This window comes from Meriones unguiculatus, chromosome 17 (genome assembly GCF_030254825.1).
Source record: "Meriones unguiculatus strain TT.TT164.6M chromosome 17, Bangor_MerUng_6.1, whole genome shotgun sequence".
NCBI lineage: Eukaryota > Metazoa > Chordata > Mammalia > Rodentia > Muridae > Meriones > Meriones unguiculatus.
In genome coordinates, this window is record NC_083364.1 from 41468869 (window position 1) to 41493092 (window position 24224).

Consider the following 24224-nt stretch of genomic DNA (forward strand, 5'->3'; position numbering starts at 1 on the left):
CCTACCAAAAGTCTGCTGAGGAAACGGGAGATCTCCAAGCTCAGCTTGACCACATTCTCCACAGCTGAGAAATAGACACCTGTAGAACCGTAAACCCAGTCCACTGCAATCACATTAGCATCTGCCGCCTGCAGGAGCGCTCTAATGAACTTGTCGATCCAGGAAGGCTTTGTTCCTAACGCCCTAGACGTGAGTCAAAACACAGAGGAAAATGACTCGCCAAACTGATAGCCTTTGATAGAAACCTCAATTGGTCCCCAAGCTAGAGAAGTCAAGACAGCCAGTCACACAGTGCCTTGAGATGAGGGAAAATATGCTCCCAGCATTACCAGCACACACGGACCCTTCATGTAAATTATTTGAAAGTGCCTCTTGTTCCACGTGAAGCTCAGAACACATGGCAGATTCCAGCCACACCTTCCTCCAGTCTGTCCCTCGTGCAAAGCTCTGCAGACCATCGGCACTGTTGCCTCTTCACTATTCGAAAGACAGCTCTGTACCTTCTCGTTAAAACCTGTGGCCTGAATCCTCATTTTAAAGTACAGGTTCTTTCATTCAGGAGGCTTTCATTCATATGACCTGGCATTCATTCACAACATGTTTATTGAGCACCTGTGGGCCTAAGGATATGCTGGGTGATTTCCAAGATCTAAAGACAAGTTCCTGTCCTTCTACAATGTTGGTATGAGACTTTTCCAGCAGGATAATGACGGGAACAGTTCAGAAAGCTCTCCCAACAGTGTGGAAAGACGTTCCAGCTCCCTGCTGTGGGACACCGTGAGCCCGCCCACCAGGAGACAGGAGGACAGGTAGGGCGCGTGATCCCTGAGGCTTAACAGCAGAGTTGCCTGATAAACACTTACTGGTTCCATCAGCTGTCCCTGGGCGGGAGGTGCGTACTCTGCCTGGGATAATGGCTAAATACAAGGCTGCCGAAGAAATGTGTTGGAAAGAGAATCAAGAGTGACAGTGAAGGACAGGTGGAGCTGGGCCCCTGGAGCAGAGGCCAGACGTGAAGTAGTTGGGTGCATCTCTTCAATCCCTCTCTTCTCAGGGACTTTCTCTGTCTTTTGTCTTGTCAGTGGGCTTTGGGGGGGGGGGGAAGATGTCTGAAGGAAGGGTGGTGATTGAATCAGACGGTAGAAACGGCAGAGCTGTCAAACCCTTAAGAAATGCTAACCTCTGGGCATCAACAAAACTTTCTCAAAGTCCTAAAATCATGGGGAAAAAAAATACAGGAAAAAAAAAAAAGGAAATAAAACCCTGGGCAAAAAGTACCATGTTATTATCCCCAGTGACTGCGTAAAACCTGTGACGTCATTGCTCGAGATGAATCATGCTGTACAACCACACTTCGGGGATAAGAGCATATGCTTTTTGCCCAAGAACCGCTGAGTTGATTCTTACGCCTTCCTCTTTAATCCAGAGACGGAAACTGGATTATCCAGGGTCATAAAGGGTGAGCAGAGGCTTACTGTATGTCCAGCAAGAGTATATGCAGAGTTGACATGAGGCATATCCAAGGACATGAGTGACGGAACATGCGATGGCCAGTAAATATGTGCCTCCTCCTGCTCCCCACTCTCTTCCCATGGCATTATGGTCTCTCTGGTTCTTAGCTGAGAGGATCCTACCGGTTGCTTAGCTCTCACCTGAATCCATGAATAATCAGTTTGGTTCCCAGGCTGGCATTGAACTCAGAGTTTTGGATGTCACTGCTTTCTTCTACTAGCTGTCCACAGCTGGGGTCACAAGGGGTAAAGAGGAGAAACTGGACTTTGAGGTTGGTGCCCCGGAGAAGCCTGGCATTCTGGAAGTCGGTGCAGTTTGGCTGGGGGGCAGGAGCTACGTTCCCTGGAGGAAACAATGCAAAACAAGAACGTTCAGAAGGAGGTCAGCTCCTTTTAGAAGGATGACGTCCTGGAAGGAAGAAAGGAACAGGAACTGTCGTGCTGTGGGTTGGCATCATTAATCATTGCACCATTTCTGTAAGCAAAAATCTGTGCATAATTTTCATGCCTAAGAGTGAAACAGCAGAGACAAACATGTATATTGTTCAGGCAGAGGAAGCTCAAGACCATGGTGAGACGGCTGATGCGGGCCCGAGTGAAGCTACTTGACTGGATTTAGAATCTTGTAGGAGATACACTTTCTGGGTGTGACTTTAAGGTGTTTTCAGAGAGGCTTCGCTGAGGACGGAGAATCCACCCTGAAAGTGGGTACCACCATCCCACAGACCAGATCCCGGACCCCATGATGATGGGAAACAGGGAAGCCCAGATGAGCACCAGTGTTCATCTCTCCCCATTTCCTGACTATAGATGTGGTGTGGCCAGAGCCACAATGTGATTGTCACCTTACGCCCCGCTGCTGTGCCTTCCCACCATAATGTAATGTATACTTTTTTTTTTTTTTTTTTGAAACAAGGTTTCTCTGTGTAGCCTTGGCTGTCCTGGATTTGTAGACCAGGCTGGCCTCGAACTCACAGCTATTTGCCTGCTTCTGCCCCTCTGCGTGCAGGGATTAAAGGCGCACGCCACGGCGCCCGGCTGCATCTCTTTTTAAACCTCAGCTAAATCAAATCCTTCTCTTGTGTCGCCTCTGTCAGTTATGTTCTCATAGACATGAGGAAAAAAATAGCTAGTACAAGTCCCTTCCCCAAAGTCATACCCTGAAGTCCTATGAGCCCATGTCTCAGAATGTGGCTATATTTAGCAAGGGGACTTTCACAATGCTAATTAAATTACGATGAGGCTTTAATTCAATGTGGTTGGTGTCCTTATGAAAGGAGAAGTTTTGAAAGAAAAAATAGGAAAGATGATGAGAAGTGGCACAAGAAGAAATCAAAGGAAGAGGGCTGGGATAGGGTCCCTCGCGAACCTCAAAAGGAGCCTACCCTGTTTGACACTGTGAGGAGCCTTCCCAAATGACACCTACAGAAAACACTTTACAGTATACTCCTTAGAGACAATATACTCCAATGTACTGGATACTTTTAGTCAAAGCCAAAGGACTTTTGACAGCATCAAACAGAAAAGAGACAACATAAAACTCTGAGCAGCCGATCCCTGTGTCTACCTCTGTGATGAGGAGCCGTGGTCCCTGCCTTCCAGAACTCCTCACAGGGACAGACTGGAGCAAGATGCATTCAGACCCAACCCATGGCACCGAGGTAGTCTCCTAGAATTACCGCCATGGGACAACGGTCACAGACCTGTCTATACAGAGATCCTTTCTGTAATGATGACAGTACCTTTAGATTCTGCTATCAGAAGTAACTGGGACACACACACACAGCACAAGTGTGGATCTAAGGTGCCCTGGGGTGTGGAACTACTGTTAGTGGATCTTGGGAACCCAGCCACAGAGAATCCTCCACACAGCATCACCGCTTTGCTGAGGTTGAGCCCCTGATGTAGCCTTTCCAGATACGCACGTCCTTGGGACCAAGCTCATTCTGATGCAGCAACTTGTCTACAATCTGGGCTCCCATAGTGGATTTAAAAAAAAAAAAAAAAAAAAGATGGCTGTCCATTCTACTTAATCTGCCTTTTCTAGCTTTTGCCATTAATTAATTTTAATTTGGGGGTACTTTCTTCCCCCACCCAGTTTCGTTGTTGTTTGTTTCTTTGTTTGTTTTAGTAGTACTGGATATTGACCCTAGGGTAATGCGAGGCAAGTACTCTACCACTGAGCTAGAGCCCCAGCCCCAAGATTTTTTAAAGACAGGATCTTCTTACAGGGCTCCACATTAGCCTCAAGCTCACCGTCTTCCTGCCTCAGCTTCCCGGAATACTAGGATTGCAGATGTGTGTCACCACTTTGGCAGACCTAAATCCTCTCAAAGGAGTGCAGTATGCCTCCTTAGTGAGTCTCTGGCTTGAGTAGAGTTGTGGTATCCCCTCCAAATCTACTATGTCCCCAAGATGGCAGCACTGAGGGGTACAGGGTTTTAAGGAGTGGAGCCCCCTCCCCCCGTGTGGTGACAGACACTTAATTCCACCATTCGGGAAGCAGAGGGAAAGATCGTGATCCCGGGGTCAGACTGGGCTCTGTAGCAAACCCCAGGGCAGCCTGAGCTCAGTAATGAAACCCTAGCTCAAGAAACAAAGGGCTGGGAGGGTAGCGCAGTGTGGAGCACTTGTATGAGGCCTAGTTTTGATCTGCAAGGCTGAAAAAGAAAATGCGAGGACCTGGCTAGCCGGATGCATGTCCTAGAAGCTGATGTAGGACCTCAGCTCTTAATTTAAGGCCCAGTACATGACATTTTCCTCCCATATGCTTCCGTCATAGCATCCTTTCCGAAGAAGAGGCCAACCCAGTGGGGCTGCGTGGTCTTGGACTTGTGCTTCCAAAACAACTAAACTTGAACCAAATAACACTCACTTCTTCCAAAGTTATTTGTATCAGGTATTTTGTTGTGTAAATTAAAAAACTGACTATTATAAACCCCCTCCCCCATTCATCAAAGGATCAGTAGTATCACTCAGACAACATCATCTAAATAAATGTCAAAATTAGGAACCAACAACAAAACGTATTTTAAAATACATGGGAAGAATAAAACACTCTTAAGCAATGTGCCTGCTAAAGAATAATCACAACGGAACTCGAAGAATATAAAAACACTAAATTGTAGTGAAACTAAATATAAAAACGGAAGGGAAGAATATTAAAAACCAAAATGGGGTTAAGATTTGTATAGAGTAGCTACTGCGGCACTTACAGCGTGGACTTGACCTACGAGGCAGCCATTAGACCAAGACTTCTTGAGTTCCCAAGTCAACAAATGGAAACTCAGCTCAGCAAGCGGAGAACTGGAAACAAAACAGGCTTGGCCAGCCAGAAGCAGCCCCTTCACTTCCAGCTAAGGACTTAAGCCTTTCCAATCAAATAGCTTCTTCCTACTATTTATCTTTTAAAACTTTTATTTTTAAGGCAGGTGTGGTGGTGCACACCATTAAGCCCAGCACTTGGGAGGCAGAGGCAGGCAGATCTCTGTGAACTAGAGGCCAGCCTGGTCTACAAAGGGAGTTCCAGGACAGCGAGAACTATACAGTCACACATGATCTTAGGGGATGGGGTAGGATTTATAATCTTAAGTGTAATATTGAGAAGAGTATTTTGCTTTTATATAACCCAATTTCGGGGGTGGGCCATTTGTTTGTTTTTTGAGATAGGGTTTCTCTGTGTAGCTTTGGCAGCCCTAGACTTGCTTTGTAGACCAAGCTGGCCTCGAACTCACAGAGATCTGCCTGTCTCTGTCTCCCTAAGTGCTGGGATTACAAGCATGCACCACTGCACCTGCCTGGTAAGCCAATCTTTTAAGGAAAGAAGAGCAGAAATAGCAAAATAAATAAGAAAGTAGTAGCTGAAATTAAAGAAACTGTGAGGTAGTCTTAACACCCCCAGCAACTCAGTCATTCCAGATTTTTAGGCCAAATATCTTTGACCCCATTCATTTCTCGCATGTAAATGGTAAGCAAATCCTGTTGTCTTTGTGGTCAGAATCTCATACTCAGAATTCAACCATCCCTACCTACCTAGCTACTGCTTTGGGCTGAGCCATGACCGTCTCTCAAGATCTCTGCCCTAACTTACCACTGCTTTTCCTGCCTACACTGCACTTGTTCTAATTGCTGCACAGCAGCCAAAGACTATCCCCCGGCAAATTGGTGAGGTCAGGCTGGTCTTCTGTGATAAAGCCTTGGCTATTTCATTCAGAATAGAAGCTGATGTCCTTTGAATGGACTACAGGGCTCTCAAGGATCTTGCCTGCCCTCTTGAGAGCCCTTCCCTGTAGGGGGCACAGAGATCTTTGTGCTCACAGACAGGCACTAAAGCAGTGGTTCTCAAGCTGTGGGTTGTAACCCCTTTGTGGGTGGGGTTGAGTGACGCTTTCACGGGGGATCTCCTAAGAGCATCAGAAAGCACAGAGAGTTACGTTACGATCCGCTACAGCAGCGAAATTACAGTTATGAAGTAGCAACAGAAATGATTTTATGGTTGGGGTTTGCTACAAAGGGAGGAACGGTATTAAAGGGCTGCAGCCTTGGCAAGGTTGAGAAGGGTGCCCTAAGCAGACACGCTTTCTAGCCTGGTGGCTTTTGTGCATTCTTATGTGGCTGGGGCCTTTCTGGCAACAGATCCTCCTTCAGACCCATCCTCATAAACTTTTTTTTTTTCAGTCAATCTACAGAATCTATTTTCATGAAAGATGTCACGTGCCCTTTAGAGTTTCAACGCTGTCATGTCTGACCTGTGTTTACCTTTGTTCCTCGGAGAGATTTGGGCATGCTTCGTTGTGCTCTGGGGACTGGGTCAATCGTCACAGGGATACTGTTCACCAGATTATACTGTGTTCAAATACACCTAAGCTAAATCAATCAGCCGGACTCCCAGCCTACTGAATTGTGCTGTGCTGAACTGCCTTCTTGTCCTCTGTGGCTTGTCTCTCGGCTGCCAGTGAAGGCGACCCTTGCAACTGGTGCCCGGTGTGGGGGTCTCAACCCTAGGGGAAGGGAAGGAGTTCTTATTCCTTAAATAGAAGCAGAGGGTAGGAGATTGGTCCTTTCTCCCAATGAGTCATGACCTTAAGTGAGAGAGTGACATAGCATAGGTTCTTCTCAGCCCTCTGAGGCAAAGCATCCTATGCAATTATTGCGCTATCTGTTAAGGTCCAAGGAAGCAAAAATAATTAGAGCAGTAGCTCCATGACTTTGTACAAATAGCTGTAAAATTCAGTCCTCAGTTTCCCAAGGAGCCACTGGTGTTGACAGATGGAAACACATAGGAGCTAATATAAGAAAACAATATCCCCATGAAAAGGCGGATAATACTCTGGGAGGCAGAGGCAAGTGGATCTCTGTGAGTTTAAGGCCAGGTTGGTCTACAAAGTGAGTCCAAGGACAGCCAAAGCTACACCAAAAGAAAAAAGAAAGAAAAGAAAAAGAAAAGGGGGATAAAATCCCTGTCATTATTTTGCAATGGACTGTTGTAATGTATTGCTTAGACCATCTTCCGGAGGACCACAATGAGGAGGACCCTCTGGACACACCTCGGCAGGGGACTGCTGCTCCTATATTCAAGGAGACCAAATTAGGGACATTGCACCTGCTTCAAACATCCCGTATTTATGTCCATATACAGCAAATATTAACTCTCGCCAGTCCGACTCAGAAATTCAGTCTATACTTCCTCCCTTTAAGAGACTACTCATGGAAGATTAGGGACATTATTAGATTAGGGCCAAACTCCCCCCCCCCCCCATTACGACAGCTCTTAGAAGGCCTGTAATTTTAAATCCTCAAAACCCAAATGTGCATTACCATAGGCCTACTTACTTCTGAGCTCCTAAAGAATTTCAGAAAATCTTTCTCTGCCAGGGGCATGCGTGCTCCATTTACTGATATGATGTGGGGAAATTTAAGTAGGGATATTGTTATTCCTTGGAACTATTAAGCAAATACGTAAAGCTTTCTTAATCCCAGGACAATACTTGAAGTGAAAAGCAAAATGTTATGACAGATGTGATGAACGGGCAGAAAGGAACAGCAGCAATAAGATCCCTGTTGATTCGGACATGCTTCATGGGGTGGGGCAGGACAGCGATGCTCCAGCGTGGCAGAACATTTGGCTCAGCATTTCCACCGAGTCCACCTTTGCTCACTGTGAGTCTGGAGGACTGCTCCTGGTTGTGGGGAAACTGTGGATTCTCTGGCCACTTGAAAACAGAAAGTTAATGAACCTTGGCCCGAGTCTCTTGCTCTCATTAAGAAAGCAGTAATTACAACAGGAGGTAACTCATGGGGAAGCCACCACAGATATCTTGACGAGGCAGCTCACGTTTGATGGAGCCACTGAAGCGTGTAGAGCTGCCATAGCACCAGTATAACGTGGTGATTTCCCTAACTGGTTAACAGTCAGATATTGTCAGCTAGCTCATGTTGTAGCAGTTATTTAAAAACATTTTTTTTTTTCAAAAGAGACCTTGCTTTTAATACAGGAGTAGAGGACCTTGAAAAAAAAAATGAATGCAAAAGTAAAAATCTAGTAATCTGGCCCCCCTGCCTTTGCCCATGATGTAAAAAGGGAAAGCACTGGGCTAAGGAATTTTGATTCAAATTTGATAAGGATGGTAAGCCTTTAAGCTGCCAAGGGGGCAACATCCAGGCAGGGAATCAAGGGAAAAACTGACCCAGACAACAAAAAATAAACCAGACTCAAGAGCAATGTAAGTGATTTAGGAGGAACACGACCTACTGAAAGGGGATTAACGTCCCTGGCTTTATGGACAAGATGGTTATCAGCAGATGGGTGTGCTGTGCTGTCCTTATACACAGAAAGCTGTCCTGCTAGGGGCAGGTCATCGGCCCCCACCTTGGCCAATGTCTAAGGCCCTCCTCTCCAAGCTGTTGGAGGCCAATGGGATTCTTCAGAAAAGTACCAGGGTGTTAAATCGGACTGACAAAGGTTCTTCTTCAGGCACCATGCTGCCCCATCTTGTCTCAGGACTTTCATATGTTATGTGGGGAAGAGATACGTTACGACAATGGCCAGGCGTGTTACCACCGCAACTAACAAATCATCTGAGAATTATAATGTATGAAAGCATAACTCCCCACCACCACCACGGGGTCATTGATCAGGAATCATCATACAGCCTTTAAAACCACAGTGGGTCTCTGATAACCCGGTGCCTCTTGATAGGAAAAACATACGGAACCTCTGGTTAATCCTTGGGATTCCCCTAGTGCCTGTCTGTGGGCACTGAGACCTCTGTGCCCCTCTACACTTCCCTTTATTTTGCACACCCTATTCCAGCCAGATGTCCCCTTTGTCCTCCGTCCTGGGAGAAGCTGTTGATACTGGCTGCTGTCTCTTTCTGGAACATTCTGCTAGCCATGTGTGTGTTTAATTCCCTCTGTGCCCATCAAGCCTGCCCGTCAGATGCCGTTTTCTCCTTCTCTGTACTTCAGTCTCTCAAACCCTCAATCTTTTTTCTTTTCTTTTCTTTTTTTTTTTTTAATTTTTTTTTTTTTATTTTCTGAGACAGGGTTTCTCTGTGTAACAGCCCTGGCTGTCCTGGAACTTGTTCTGTAGACCAGGCTGGCCTCCAACTCAAAGGTCCGCTTGCTCCTGCTTCCTGAGTGCTGGGATGAAAGGCCTGTGCCACCAGCACCCAGCCCCCTCAATATTTCTTACCCTGGTCTCTTCATGTGCGAAAAATCATCACTTTCTAATCTACTCTGTACTTCCTGTTGGTCTTTTTTGTTGATTATCTCCCTAGATTATAAATAGACTCTCTAACAAGGCCTTTATCTATTGTGTTTCCTCTGCAGCTTAGACATTACCTGCCAAACACAATACGCTCCAAGAGCTGACCCTCTGAAAAGAATAATAAACCAGATGTACCTTTGATAAGATAGAAAAAAAAAAGGAGGAAGTCATGGGTAAACAGTAGCAAGAATAGAAAAGGGAAATCAATACAGACACAACTGATTTTTTTCAAATCATAAAATATAATCATATTTATAGCCAGTCAGAAACTGAAATTATAGAACTTTCTAAAACTGGATACTTTCTTAGAAAAACATAGTTTACTAAAACTTAATTTTAAAAAAGCATATTTAAAACTATAGCACAAAGTATTAAAATGGGTAGTTTTCAACCTGTCCATCAAAAAACCTAACAGGCCAGACAGATATACAGAAGGATTTTACTAACCCTGAAATTCTCAATTTTACATATTAATTATTCCAGAAAAAAGTAAACATGGGACAGAATACCAACTTATTTTATGAGAATAGTCAAAATACCAAGTCTAGACAAAATACCAGCAAATCAAAACCCACCAAGCATAACAAGAACAAAGGGCAGAAAAATACCATGGCCAACCAGGGTTTAATGCAAGAAATGAAAGGCTGGTAATAATAGCATATTTTCGTAGTGTTTGTAATAATAACATAAAAATAATATGCGCATCTCAACAGACAAGACTTCACTTAAAACCTAGAACCAACCTGTTCTCATGGGGATGGTGGCACATGCCTATAATTCTAATACTCAGAAGGCTGAGGCAGGAGGATCTTAATTCCAGGCCAGCTTGAATTACACAGAGAGAATCTGTCTCAAAAGAATAAAGAAGGTTGTCTGTTAAATATTAAATATTTAAATATTATTCTGGAGGTCCTACTCCTTGCCAGAGAAACAAGACAATAAAGTGAAATAAATTATAGAATTTGACAAGGAACAGGGATAAATGCCAGTATTTACAGATGACAAAACTGTTCATCATGGGCTGGAGAGACAGCTCAGTGGCTAAGAGCATTTACTGCCCTTTCCAGAGAGCCTGCCTTTAATTCCCAGCACCCACACTGGACGATTCACCAACACCTGTAATAACAGCTTCTGGACATCAGATGCCCTCTCCTGGCCTCTGTGGACATCTGAACTCTGTGCATACAGCCCCCCCATATATATATATATATATATATATATACACATACATATATGTATACATACATATATGTGTATATAAATACATACACATATATCATATATATTCTTTTTAATTCTTGAAAACTGTTAGTCATTTAAGAGTATAAAACACAGCTCAGTGAACCATGCTCCAAGGCTCCCCAGTCATTTCTAAACCAAACATCAGGACAGATGAGCATCAACAGAAAGAGCAAAGACACAGTCCTCAGTGGCACAGTCTGGTAGACATTCTCCATCAAGCGCATTACCTGTTGTTTGGGCTTTCCCATTTATTGAGGTGTGCATGTTGTTTTGTTTCTTTCAGTTTGCTTGTGTGTGAGTTAGAGTAATGCATCACTTAGTTCAAAACATCAACTCTTTAAGGGCTGGCCAAGTGACTCAGCAGGTGATCTGAGTTCAACCTTTCAAATCCAGAGGTAAAAGCAGAATGAAAAAGCCAGGCCTACAAAGTGTGCTCCGGTCTCCACATGCAAACCCCTTCCACATACCACCTACACACACACAACAACGACAATAACAGTAAAATCATAATTTAAAAATCCCCTTATTACTTGGACTAACCTCTATCTGACCATGATGTGATCTTGGATCTTTTTCAGTTTCAACTTTCCAATTACATTTTTTTCTATATACATTCTCGTCACTGTGCCTATTTTTATTTTGTTTCATTTTTTTTTATCCTTTGTATTTTCCATTTCAATTTTTCAGTTAGGCTTTTCTTCTATATACATTCTCCTTGTTTTGTGTATATTTTATTTTATAACGTTTTCTATCTTTATTTTTTTTTACCCTTTGCATTAGCAGTATATGTATTTTAAAGTCTACAGCAAGAATTTTTCAGTTTGTCTGACTTGAAAATGAAAAAGGTAATCATGCAGAGAAAAAAAAATCATGCATATCTACCATGGAAGTATTAGAAACTTTTAAATAGCAAATATTGAGGGCTGTGTGCATAGTTCGAGGTAAAATGTGTACTTAGCATGTGCAAAGCCCTTCCTTAATTCCTAGCACCAACACACACACACACACAGACATACACACTCATACACACACACAGACACATATACACAAACACAGGCACACACACATAGACACACTCATACAGACACACACAGACATAGACACACATACAGACACACACACACACACACACACACACACACACGGGCTTGAGGCTGTAGCTCAGTGGTAGAACACTTCCTAAAACAGGTAAAACCCTGGCTTCAATATGTCGCACCACCAAACAACAACAACAACTAAAACACAAAACAATACAAATGTGAGAGGCACTATTACTTATCTCACTGTGGTTCTCTGAAGGAAGAGGATGGATCCAGACATGGTGGCACACTGACGCAAGGGGCAGAAACAGAGGGATCAAAGCAGGTTCAAGGGTAGCCTGATCTACACACACCACAAGTTCCATGCCAGCCAGGGCTCATAACGAGACCCTGTCTCAAAACACAGTGAGACAACGATGAGAGGAAAGATACCACAAAGGTAATTTTTAGAACTAAAGAAGTCTGGTTACTCAAATCAAAAATTCTCAGAGTGATGACTAAAAATTAAAGAAATTTATAACAGGGCATCAATTGTGTATTTGTACTTACACAGTGCAATAATACAGAACACTGGTGAGAAAAGAAATGAGACTTTATTACAGGTGGGGTTATAATATGGATCAACTACTTTAGAGAACAGCTTGCTGGTAAAGACAGAAGACCACTGAATCAGGACCCAGTGGTTTCATTTTCAGCAAGGAACAGGACAGGAGGAAGTCTGGGGATGCTCTAATGAAGAAATACTGTGTTAGCTTACAATTTAATAACCTGTAATGTTTAAATCAAAGAGGATCTGAAAAAAAAGTTCATATTTCTTCATCTGTTTAAATGGACAGGAGGTTGGTGTAAGATTGTCATTATTTTTTACTTAATTTTCTTATATCCTTAAGCTATTTTATAATTTTCTTATATTCACACTTAAATGAGCAAAGAATAAGTGGAAGGAAGCATCAGAAAGTTTAAATGCTTGTGTCTGTGTGGTTGCCTATAAGCAGTATTTTCCCATCTGCTCTACTGTAGTTTTTCATGAATTTTATGTAAAATCTTATATTTTCTAACTGTCCTCCTTTTTAGGAAGATGTGTTTTTATTTTATGTGCATATATGAGTTATTACATGTATGTCTGGGTAACACATGCATGCATGGAGCCCAAAGAATCCAGAAGAGGTTGCTATAGGCCCTAGAACTGGAACCATAGGCAGTTAAGTGTAGGTGCTAGGAGCTCAACCATGATCCTTTGCAAGAAGAGCAAGTGCTTGTAACCAATGAGCCATCCCTCCAGCCCCTTCTATTACTTAAAAAAATTAATAATATTCTGATAGTAACTCAATGGCAGGCTCTTTGACCTCCCCACCCCCCAAGGGAGGAGCAGTCCTGCTAGGCCACAGAGGAGGACTTTGCAGCCAGTCCTGAAGATACCTGATAAAACAGAGTCAGATGGAAGAGGAGGAGGTCCTCCCAATCAGTGGACTTGGAAAGGAGCAAGGAGGAGATGAGGGAGAGAGGGAGGGTTTGGAAGGGAATGAGGGAGCGGAATACAGCTGGGATACAGAGTTAATAAAATGTAACTAATAATAATTTAAAAATTTAATAATAATTCACAACAGTGCAAAGAAGATGCTGAAAGTAATATACAATCTATCAGTATGGAAAATGCCTGTTTATCCTTTTAAAATAAAGTTAAGAATTTTAAACTGTCCTTTCCACTCACCTCCTGCCTGGAGGCAACTTCTGTGCACATTTTGTTATTGTTTTTCTACCTTCAGAGAAAAACCAAATATGGGCAAGTGCAAATGGCATACGTTTCTATATTCAGTTTGAATTGGTTTTGCGTTGGAAAATACCTAGAATTTAATCAAAGAGAGGGAAAAATCTATTCTTCAAACTTCAAAGCACTAGGCCTTGAAGAATATGTCAGTCAACTCAGAACACAAGACTCTTCAGAGAAAAGAGAAGTGGTTGGTGGGAGGAAAGACCTTACTTAGAAGCCATTCCAGGATACTCTTGTTAGAAATGGAAGGTGGTGCGGGAGTGTTTCAGGTGATGGAGCCCAAATCCCCTGGTAATGGAGAACTGGGCCTCCAGGTTCTCTTGTCCTGGGGTTGTTTTCCTCTGGGGTGATTAACTTGGACAGAGCCGTTAGGCTTTGGGGACCTAAAATCCCCTTGTAAGCAGACCTGGGATTTCCTGGCACACCGCGGACTTTATGAAGGATGGCAAAGGAACCTGGAAGTCAACCATCCAGCCAGACTCTCATTCAGAAGGGAAGGTGTCAATATGTCTATGGCTGTGACAGTTCTCTGTCCACGGCGTTCCTCTGGGGCCATGAGAGGATCCTGGATAGTTCTGTGCAGGTCACCTTCAGTTTTCCTCTTGGGATTGCAGAGTGAACTTGGAAAGCTCAGAGACAACAGATCTGGCTTGGAGGGGAGAGGCCCTCTCTCTTCTTCCTTCTCATGTTCACACAGAGCTTCTCAGGCCAGGCACACAGAATAGAAGCTGCCTCCGGTGGGATTCCGATCACCTCGTTCTACATAGTTCCACCCCTGCTCCAGCCCCCTTAACTTTGTTCGGTGGAGTGTTTCAGGTCACACATGTGCTTCATGTCTGTTCCAGTCACCACCCTCTAAAATCCACAGAGTCTCCTTAGCCAAAGCAAGGAGCTGCACTCTGCTCTAACTGATGGATGCATTTCCTCCAAAGCTCACCACCAGCAGGTGCTCAGGGTGAGTGGATTTCAAGAAGGCTCTGGGAACTTTCCTCCTTGTCTAGCTATGCCAGGAGTAAATTACATAAGAAGGAAGACATAATTTTGCCCTCCCTGAGAAAACCCTCTGGTAGGGAATGACCAAGCCAGTGTTCATGGGACACTCACTGTATTAACGTGGACCCAGAATAAACACTGAGAGTGAGAGAGTGAGATCCTGGTGCTTCTCTTGTCCAAGAGAAGAGGAAGGTTTGGAAGATTGGATGGAGCTCAGAGTGCATGTCAAGACAAGGACAGCTGGTGGAGGTTTAGGGCGTCAGCCATGGGAACCAAGGGCTCCGGTGAAGTTGGACAAACTAGGATCACACGTGGAGTGAGGGGTTTGAAGAATCTAGCCCTACTGTTGATGAAACTGAACATGAGAATCTTTCATCCTCATCCCGGATGCCCTACCTGTGCACAAAAGCATCCTGTCTGTTTAGAAGATATAAAATGGGTATTGCCCAAAGACCATCAAATCTTGCTTCTGAGTTAAGGTGAATGAATAATCAGTTTGGCCTAGATTAAACAAAAGGTCTTACACATGCTAGGTAAGAGCTCTCTACCGCTGAGCTATAAGCACGGGAAGGATTTCATACACAGGCCCAGCATATGTATTTTACAAAAACAAAAACATTTCACATATATAGAATGTTTGTAAGAGGGTCACACTGTATCCTTAGAGCTATGTTTTTATAAATAGAATATAGTTTCATGCCTTATTCGGTTTAAATCTTGTAAATTGTGGCTTTCACTTTATTTGGTTGCCTCCATTTTGTGACATAAGCAACAGGAAGGATGGTGTAGACTTAAATATTGGCTTGTCCAACTGTGGGGCTTGCAGAAGATCCCTGTGTTCCAAGTTGTGGGCTCCCCGCATTATATTGCTCTGAGGACACTGCAGAATGGGAGATGGGTGGAGGCGCCCACCACAGCTGACTGGAAAGTGGGCGCCTGCTAGGTATGCCAAAGAGTCATCACTTTCAGCTGCCTGTTGAGGGGTGGGTATCCCAGGCCATCTTGGCTGCTTCTCCTCAGCCCCAGCTCAACTTAGGGTTAGATAGACCCTGAGCTTTCTGGTACCCTCATTAAGCCTCCAGCCTCCCCTGCGAACACAGCTGTAGAAGGATTTTAATCCAGAAACAAGGCTGCTGTGGCTGGAGACCACGTCCAAAGGCCTATGACATCCAGCTGGAGTGCAGACACAGCACACACCTTTAATCCCTCTGACTGAAATGCAGGCGTGCCCTTTGTACACACCTTAATTCCACACAATGAAGGTAAAGGTAGTTTGTAGACAGAAGCACCCAAGTTTGAAAGTGTTGTCTAATTGAGAGACAGATAAAGTGATGAATCAGAGAAAATGCTGACAGAATAGGATTTGCCCAACTCTCATGAGAATGGAGAGGTAAAAAGAGGACTTAGGAGGGTAATCCAGAGAGAGGGAGGAGGCAGTTTTACCCGAGAGTTACACAGAGACAGAACAAGTTAGACACAAAGGTGAAGATAGAATGAACCAGATAATGAGGAGGATGCAGAAGATAAGAACATATTTCCAGAGTTAGCATGAGGCCTAGCAGAGCCAAAAGGCAGAAGCTGAGAAAAGTCAGATTAAATCAGTGAGCTCAGACAGGAGTTTGAACGAGAACAGCTAATTGAACCAACCAGCCAGAGTTCAAAAAGAACAAGAAAGGGTGAGCTTATTCAGCAGTAAGTCTCAGAGGCTGAAAACATTCTAGGCCTAGATTAGATTTTACAGAGGTTAGAAGCTTCCAGGACTAAGCCTAGAGTTAGAAGAAGGAGGCAGTAAGCCTGGGAGATGGCAATTACATCAGGTGAATAAAAGTTAAATTTACACACAGCTGTGCTCTTAACTGGTCTGTGGGTCACTTTGTCAGCAGTAACTAGCGGGCGTCACCCTAGAGATCCTTTTTGGGACAAAGTGCTCTTCCAGGTCCAGGATCTTTTAACCAGCCTACATAAATGTCAGGAAATAGAATCCCGCTGTTTCCTTAAGCAATCAAAGCTCCAGGACTCAAGCACTCCAGCCACAGCTGCTCTCAAAAACTCAAACAGTTGCAAAAAGAAAGTGGAAATAAACACAAAACCTTGGGGGAGGCTGGAATGTGAGGCCTGTGGTGCTCAGAGGAGACCTGGAAAGCCACCTGACTCAGGTTAGAGACGGCTTCAGAAAACACTCAGGGACCACGACGGCTCAACACTTCAGGATGCTTTTCACACAGCCTGATGACCTGTGTGGGATCCCTGGGATCCCACGTGGTTGGGGTAAAGAGCCAATGTCCACCAATGTCCACCAATGTCCACCAATGTCCAAACTGTCCTCCAGCTTCAACATGATCACTGTGATGTGCACACACACAAACACAATCAGCATAATTCATAAAAACGTTTAAAGAAAGGAAACGCCTCAGCTTATCACCTGGGTGGCCATGAAGAACCTGGCACGTTCCCAGCCAAGACAGCAAGGCGGTGAGAGGGATCATCTTGGCCAATAGGGACATGGGTACCTTCCTTGCTCATGTTCCTCTGATACTCTTCCTTTCTTTTTGCTTTGATCTCTCTGCCTCCTTTAATCCCCTTTTCTCTCATCTTCTTCCTTGGGGAGCCACTATGTTCTTTTTCCTTTTCTATCTCTGCCTACCTACTAACCCACTGGATTTCCAGAATAGCCCTCTTTAATGAACAGGAAACATTGATCCAAGAAACATTGTCATTGTTGACAACAGAAAATTAGTTACAGCGGAAAGGTAAAAGTAACTGGGAAATAGAAAACTTGGGCCCCCGAGGCCTGTGTGAGAACCAGCAGCAAATAAAGCCATGCCAAGGGGTGAAAACTCCAGAGACCCTGCTAGCAAGCATTGCCCATGTGGACCCGGAATCCCTCCCACATATAGAACTGGATCTGTTTTTATCCTAACCCCAACCCGATCCCTGGCTCGGGACTCCTGATCTTTTGTCTGTGTCTGAGACTCTGAGCTTGCTTCGAGGTAAGCTTGAAAAGAGAGTGTGAGGGCAATTCCCTTCCAGTCTTCCCACCCTCAAATTTCAAATCAGGCCTGGCGGTGAATACCTGCTGCCCCTCGGCAGGGACAGAGCAGCTGTGAAGCAGCAGAAGAGCCTGGTGAGCCCTCAGCTCTCCTAGGCGCGTCCTATCTTCCTAAAGCGGCTTGTGACAGTTCTGCCCCCCCTTTCTCCCATCAACGAGTCACTAATAATAAAATCACTTAACTTAAGCAACAGTCAGAGGTCAGATTTGTACACACACTGCAGGCCGTCCTTTAAGGCATTCCAACTTGATAAGGATAATCACCAAGGACAGATAAAGAAAAGTCACTTCCTCAAGGTGATAAGACATAAAGACAGATACTCAGTAAGTGTCTGCTGACTCAGCGTCTGCTCCCCCTGTTCGATGCACAGCAATGCAGTACTACTCACTGAACATGCCCTAAATACATGCAGAGAGCGCGGGGCGAAGTCTATGCTAGAGACTGGAGCCCCAAGCCCACCACTTGTAAGAACAAACCCAGGGGAAAATACTCCCAAGTGCGAGCGCGCACGCGCACACGCACACACACACACACACACACACACACACGCACACGCACACGCACACGCACACGCACACGCACACACACACACACACAGAGAGAGAGAAAGCAGAAACCTAGCAGCACCTTGAAAAGCTGTCCAGGCTGTACGGAGAGAATAGATCCCTGTGAGTTGGACTTGGGGTGGAGCTAAGAAGGACTGCTGAGCAGGGCAGGGAATTGCTGCAAGAAAGCAGGGAGCAGGAAAGGCTCCTCAGGGAAGCTGAAGGTTAGACACAGCCCGAAGTCTGAGCAACTCTTAGGGGAGAAGAGAAAAGCAGTCTGCTGTTGGGAGGTGGAGAGAGGAGTTCCTTCCAGGCTTGCTGATCCCCACTCCTTGTGCCACAAATGTGCGTGTGTGTGTGTGTGTGTGTGTGTGTGTGTGTGTGGTGTGTGTGTGGTGTGTGTGTGTGTGTGTGTTTGTGTGTATTTGTGTGCAATGCATGTGCATGTGTGTGGATGCATATGTGAATGTGTGTGTGTGTGTGTGTGTGTGTGTACACGACCAAATTGTTCTTCAAGTTTTCCAAAGTTCGTTTGGCAACTTTAAAATTAACCACATCTTGAAACAGCGGCTATTTGTAGAGTGAAAATGAGTATTTGAGAGTTAATCAACGTTTGTGTGTTACAGTCACCTTGGCTTGTAATTCGGGTTTTAGAAAAACAGCAGGAGATTGGGGGAAGATCAGTTTTGGTAACCCGAGGAGCTGCTGGTCTCACCACCATTCCCATTATGATTAGAGGGTTTCCCCTCTTATTTTAAAATCACCTCCGGAGAGATAAAGGACTTTCAGGGGACCTTCCAAAGTCAGTGCTAAGTGACTGTGTAAGGAGGCACTTTAAGAAACAAGAGTCTGCCCAAGGCCCAAGCCCTTGGCTTACCTGAACTTGAAATGCTGAGCCATAAGAGTGGTCCCCACAACCAGAAGCATCTCCCCCAGAGGCCAGGAGGCATTGCTGGGCTGGAGTCTTGAGCCAGAATGAAGGAAAGTCCTGAAGCCTGGGATAGCACATAGCCCAGCCTCCCACCCAACATGTAACACCCACTTGGGACTTAATAATCATTAACTGGCCCCACGGCTTGTAAAATAAAGAAATAAATAAACCTTCCTATTTGTCTAAGCTCTGGAGTTTTCAGTTTCTTCTTCTCAATGAAAAGGAGCACCCTTCCTACATTTTTTTTTTAAGCTGGAGATATTGAAACACACTGTTCTTCTTCTCTGTGCCAAACAAGATCAGGAAATGGCTTTCCACACGTCTTCCATTTCCCATTATGAAATGTCAGCGACGACCGAGGCAGCCTTTCATCTCCCCGTGGTTACAAAACTCTCACTGGAATGGAATTTCTGTGGACATGTTTGTCCTTGGGAAAGCTGGGCAGCTGGGGGTGGAAACCGCTTTCACTTTTGAATCCCCGGAGGTCTCACCCAGTGTGCGGCCAAGGACACACGTACTGGACCGAGTGAAAGGGGACTGAATTTGGTTCTACAGAGTGCTGCTTTCCACAGCCCCTTGAGACTAGAAAGTCAAGGCCCAGGCAAGAGAGTCTCCTCTGAGAAGAGACGTGTTGCTGCTCTTGCCAGGCCAGGGTTCCTGCCACGGAAGCAAGCCCACAGCAGGCAAGCTTCATCCTTTCTAAACAACTGCTTTGCTGGGGAGAGTGCTACCAACACACGTGCTTAAGAAACATACATGAGGTGATGCAAAGTCGGGGGTTAGAGCGGGGCAGGTTAAGCCCAGAACACAGGCTCCGAACACAGGCCTTGGATGTAGTCCTGGAGCAGCCTAGGCAATTGGTGAGTAGCTGGTTCAGCTGTCTCAAAGATAGTGGAAGTCAGCAGACAAGAACTCTGCCATACACACACACACACACACACACACACACACACACACACACACCTACATTTTTAAAATTTGAAATGTATGAAGATATATGGTGAAGAACAAATCAGTACCCACTATCATCCGCTACACCCAGCTCCCACAGTCCATAGAAGGCCTCATGGTCACCATTTTCTTTTCTTCAAACACAGATTCTTCCGTCATTCAATACGTCCTGACCACAGTTTCCCCTCCCTCCACTCCTCGCAACTCCTCCCCACCTGCCCTCTCCCCGAGATCTACTCCCTGTCTCTTTTCTCTTTAGAAAAGAGCAGGCATCCAAGGGTTGACAGTCAAACAGGACAAAACAAGATGCAACATGACAAAGCAAAAACCCTTATATCCAGTCTGGACAAGGCAGCCCCATGGGAGGAAAAGAGTCTCAAGAGCAGGCAAAAGATTCAGAGACACACCCATTCCCGCTGTTAGGAGTCCTACAGAAACAGCAACGTAACAGCCATAACATGTACACAGAAGATCTGGTGCAGGCCAGTGCAGGCCCCATGCTTGCCGCTTCTGTCTCTGTGAGCCTCATATGAGCCCTGCTTAGTTGATTCAGTGGGCCTTGTTCTCCTGGTGTCTTCTACCCTCCTCTGACTCCTACAATCTTTCCTCCTCCTCTATGGAATTCCCAGATTTCCAAGCGGAGGGCCCCAATGGAGATCTCTAATGACTCTCTCTCTCTCACTGCATAATGTCTGGCTGTGGTTCTGTGCACCCATTTTCATTTGCTGCCAGAGGAAACCTCTCTGATGACAACTGGACAAGACGCCAATCTATGAGTATAGCAGAATATCATTGGGAATCATTTCATTGATTTTTTTTTTTTTTTTTTTTTTTTTTTGCCTGCTGTATTTGGTTCACCCCAGGTCTCTGGGCCATCCAGGTAGTGTAGATCATGGTGTGGGCCTCAAGTTAAATCAAACATTGGTTGGCCAATCCCACGGATTCTGCACCGCCATTGCCCTAGTACATCTTTCATATAAAACATTGCAGGTCGAGGGTTTTGTGGTTGGGTTCGTGTCCGGCTTTCTCTTTCCATAGCCTATAGTAGAGTACCTTCTCTTGCCCAAGAGATTAAAACGTAGGAACGAAGGCTCTATGCAGGCACCACCTTGACCTCTCTATGTTCAATGAGCTGTGTGGACATTGTCCTCAGCAGTGGGGTACCACTGTCCATTTCCAGAGAGGGCCTTCTGTCCTAGCATCAGCCTGAGTTGTTAAGGGATCTCCATGGGATCCCCTCAGCGAACAACTTAACCAAATGCAACCTAGTCCCACCACTGGAAGCCTTGCTTGGCTATAAAAGATGGTCAGTTCAGACTCCATGTCCCATTACAAGGAGTCCTCACTAAGGTCACTCTCATAGATTCTAGGAAGTTTCCACTGCACTAGATTTTCACACACACCCCAATGTCTCCCAAATCTAGATGTCTCTCCTTGCACTCTCTCTTTCCATTACTCAACCCCCACCTGATCCTTCCCACTCTTGTCCTCACCTGCCCCCAGTCCATCTGCAAAATCTATTCTATTCAATTTTCCCTCTCCAAGGGAGATCCATGCTTCCCCCTAGAGCCCTCTTCTTTACCTAACCTTTCTGGGTCTGATATCATTTACATAATAGCTAATATCCACTTACAAATGAATACATACCATATTTGTCTTTCTGGGTCTGGGTTACCTCACTCATGATGGTTTTTTTTTTTTCTTTTCTATTTTCATCTATTGGCCTGCCTCATGATGTCCTTTTTTAACAGCTGAGTAATACTTCACATTATGTAAATGTACCATTTTTTTTATCCATTCTTCAGTTGAGGGATATTTAGGTTATTTCCATATTCTGGCTATTATGAACAAAGCCACAATGAACATAGTTGAGCAACTGTCTTTGGGGCAGGATGGAATGTCCTTTGGGTATATGCCCAAGAGTCATAGATGGGCCTTGAGGTAGATGGATTCCCAGTTTTCTGATGAACCGCCATATTGATTTCCCAAGTGGCTGTACAAGTCTGCACTCCCACCAGCAATGGAGAAGTGTTCCCTTTGCTCCACATCTTTGCCAGCAGGAGCTGCCCCGTGATTTTTTTGATCTTTTGCCATTCTGAAAGGGGTAAGATGGAATCTCAGAGTTGTTTTGATTTGCATTTCCCTGATGGCTATGGGTGTAAAATGTTTGTTTGTTTCTTGGCTATTTAAGATTTCTCTATTGAGAATTCTGTTTAGATCTGTACCCCATTTTTAAATGGTTTATTTGTTTTTTTAATATCTAATTTCTTGGAGTTCTTTATATACTTTGGATATGAGACCTCTATGAGATGTGGAGTTGGTGAAAATCTTTTCCCATTCTGTGGCTGCCTCTTTGTCCAATTCACAGTGCCCTTTGCTTTACAGAAGCTTTTCAGTTTAATGAGGTCCCATTTTGTGGTGCCTGTGCTGCCACTGTTCTGTTTAGGAAGTTGTCCCCCATGCCAATACATTCAAGGCTGTTCCCCATTTTCTCTTCTATCAAGTTCAGTGTGACTGATTTTATGTTGAGGTCTTTGATCCACTTCGACTTGAGTTTTGTGCAGAGTGATTGGTATAGATCTATTTGCATTCTTTTTTTTTCTCCATTTGCATTCATGCAGACATCCAGTTTGACCAGAAACATTTGTTGAAGATGCTGTCTTTGTGTGTGTGTGTATATATATTTATGACTTCTTTATAAAAAAAAAAATCAGGTGTCCTTAGGTATCACCATTTTCTTCTAAGTCCTCTGGAGGTATTCTGTCTCAACTCCCACCCCTGCCTTTTAAAAACATCACCTCTCACTAGCCCTCAAGACATCACACTCTACCTTCCTTTAGTCCCAGTGATGTGAGGCCCAGGGGACATGCCTGGTAGCTGAGGGCTCTCAGGGGCAGTTTTCTGCAGTATCCAAGCACGCCTTCTTTAGGTCTAGCTGCATAGTTAGCACCATGTCTATGTCCTGGTCTCATGCACTCAAGGCTGAGGGATCGAGAAAACCCACCTTAACCTCAAATGCAGCCTCCCCTGGGCTGACTCTGGCAGAAGTCATTTTGTTGGAGATTTCTTTTTCTCAAGTCTATGTTCAACAATCACCTTTCTTAGTTTCACCCTCTCAATCCCTGCCACTTCTTTCTACATATCAATTGTAGTAATGTGAACTTTAAGATTTTAACTAAATAAGCTTTGGGGGAGGGTAGGCAAGAGATGTTTTGAGAGTATATAGTCTAGGCTTGACTGTAACTCATTATGTAGATATGTTACATTCACTCTGCAGCCTAGGCTAGCCACAAAATGATGGCAATCTTCCTGCCTCAGCCTCCAGAATGCTGGGATTACAGGCATGGAGTACAGTACCATGCCCAACTTAAACTTAAATTTCTTTTGGATAGAATACCTATATGAAGAAAACACAGACAGCCCTGAGGTGAAAGGACAGGTACAATGTTCACTTGACCTGTTAGCTTTCAACATAAGGAAGGCTGTGCTGGGGAAACGCTGCGGTTAGAAGCACTGTCCTCTATTGATAAATGCAAATGCCAGGCCACAGCCTCACAAAAGGGAGAAATCAAAGGACTCGGCATGTGCCCTGTGCAAACCCAGCGCATCTCTCCACTCTTCAGTTGTAGCCTTTATAATAAGCTGGTGAAGCAAGGCCTGTCTCTGAATTGTATAAGCTGCCCCAGCACTTAATCAGATATAAGAAGGAAGTTGTGGGAAGTCTGGCTTAGTCAGTCTCGAGGCACTCAGGTCAACCCAGGACTTGTGATGGTATTCTGAAGTGGGCAGTCTTGTGGGATGGAGCCCTCAGCCTGTGGTTCTGATGGCATCAGCATGAGATTTGAGGGCAAGCAGCTGGTGTCTTCCGGGAATTGGCTGAGTCTTTGGGAAACAATGACCTCAGAACTGCTGCTCAAAGTGTCAGGTGGTGTAGGAGTAGGAAAAACACTTCAGTGTGTAATCTGTTTCTAATAGTCAAATCTGGACATAAAACTCAGCTTGCTCTCATCCTGGTTGTGACTTTGTCTGCTCTGCTCCACTGTGTCATTTGTTTGGTTGCTCTGAACTATTTAGCACACAACACTTTGTCCCTCTTCTTTTCCCTTTCCCAAATGGAAAAACCCTTACCTAATCCGAGAGGTACTCTGAACCGCCCCCCCCCCCCCCGCCAAATTAAGTAATAACAGTGGCAAGGCTGCCCACTATACTGTCCATATGGCCTCATCTGTATGATTTGGGCTGACAGTCTCCAGTCCTAGGGGCAGCAGTTCCGAAGCTGCATGTGGTGGCGACTGGTTGAACACTGGTGAACGCACAGCTTAGGACAATGCTAACTTTACAGGTTAAAGTTAGAAGAAACTGTTCTACCAACCTTCGACAGTGAAGAAGGCAAACGAAGCAGCATCCAGAGAGTTCTGTGTA

At 44.7% G+C, this 24224-nt stretch overlaps 1 protein-coding gene across 2 annotated transcripts in view; it reads right to left on the bottom strand.

Moving 5' to 3' along the window:
* Nucleotides 1–19132, bottom strand: part of Pla1a (phospholipase A1 member A) — a 35442-nt gene extending 16310 nt beyond the window's left edge. Inside the window, exons 1-3 of one of the 2 annotated variants that reach the window (XM_021648590.2) lie at nt 18798–19132; nt 1653–1854; nt 6–183 (exon numbers count right to left, since the gene is read on the bottom strand). In XM_021648590.2, the coding sequence (XP_021504265.2) occupies nt 6–183; nt 1653–1854; nt 18798–18951 (534 nt within the window). In that variant the 5' untranslated portion in view covers nt 18952–19132. The remainder of the gene's footprint in view (nt 1–5; nt 184–1652; nt 1855–18797) is intronic. The other variant, XM_060370383.1, reaches the window with a different exon arrangement.
* Nucleotides 19133–24224: the final 5092 nt, after the last annotated feature.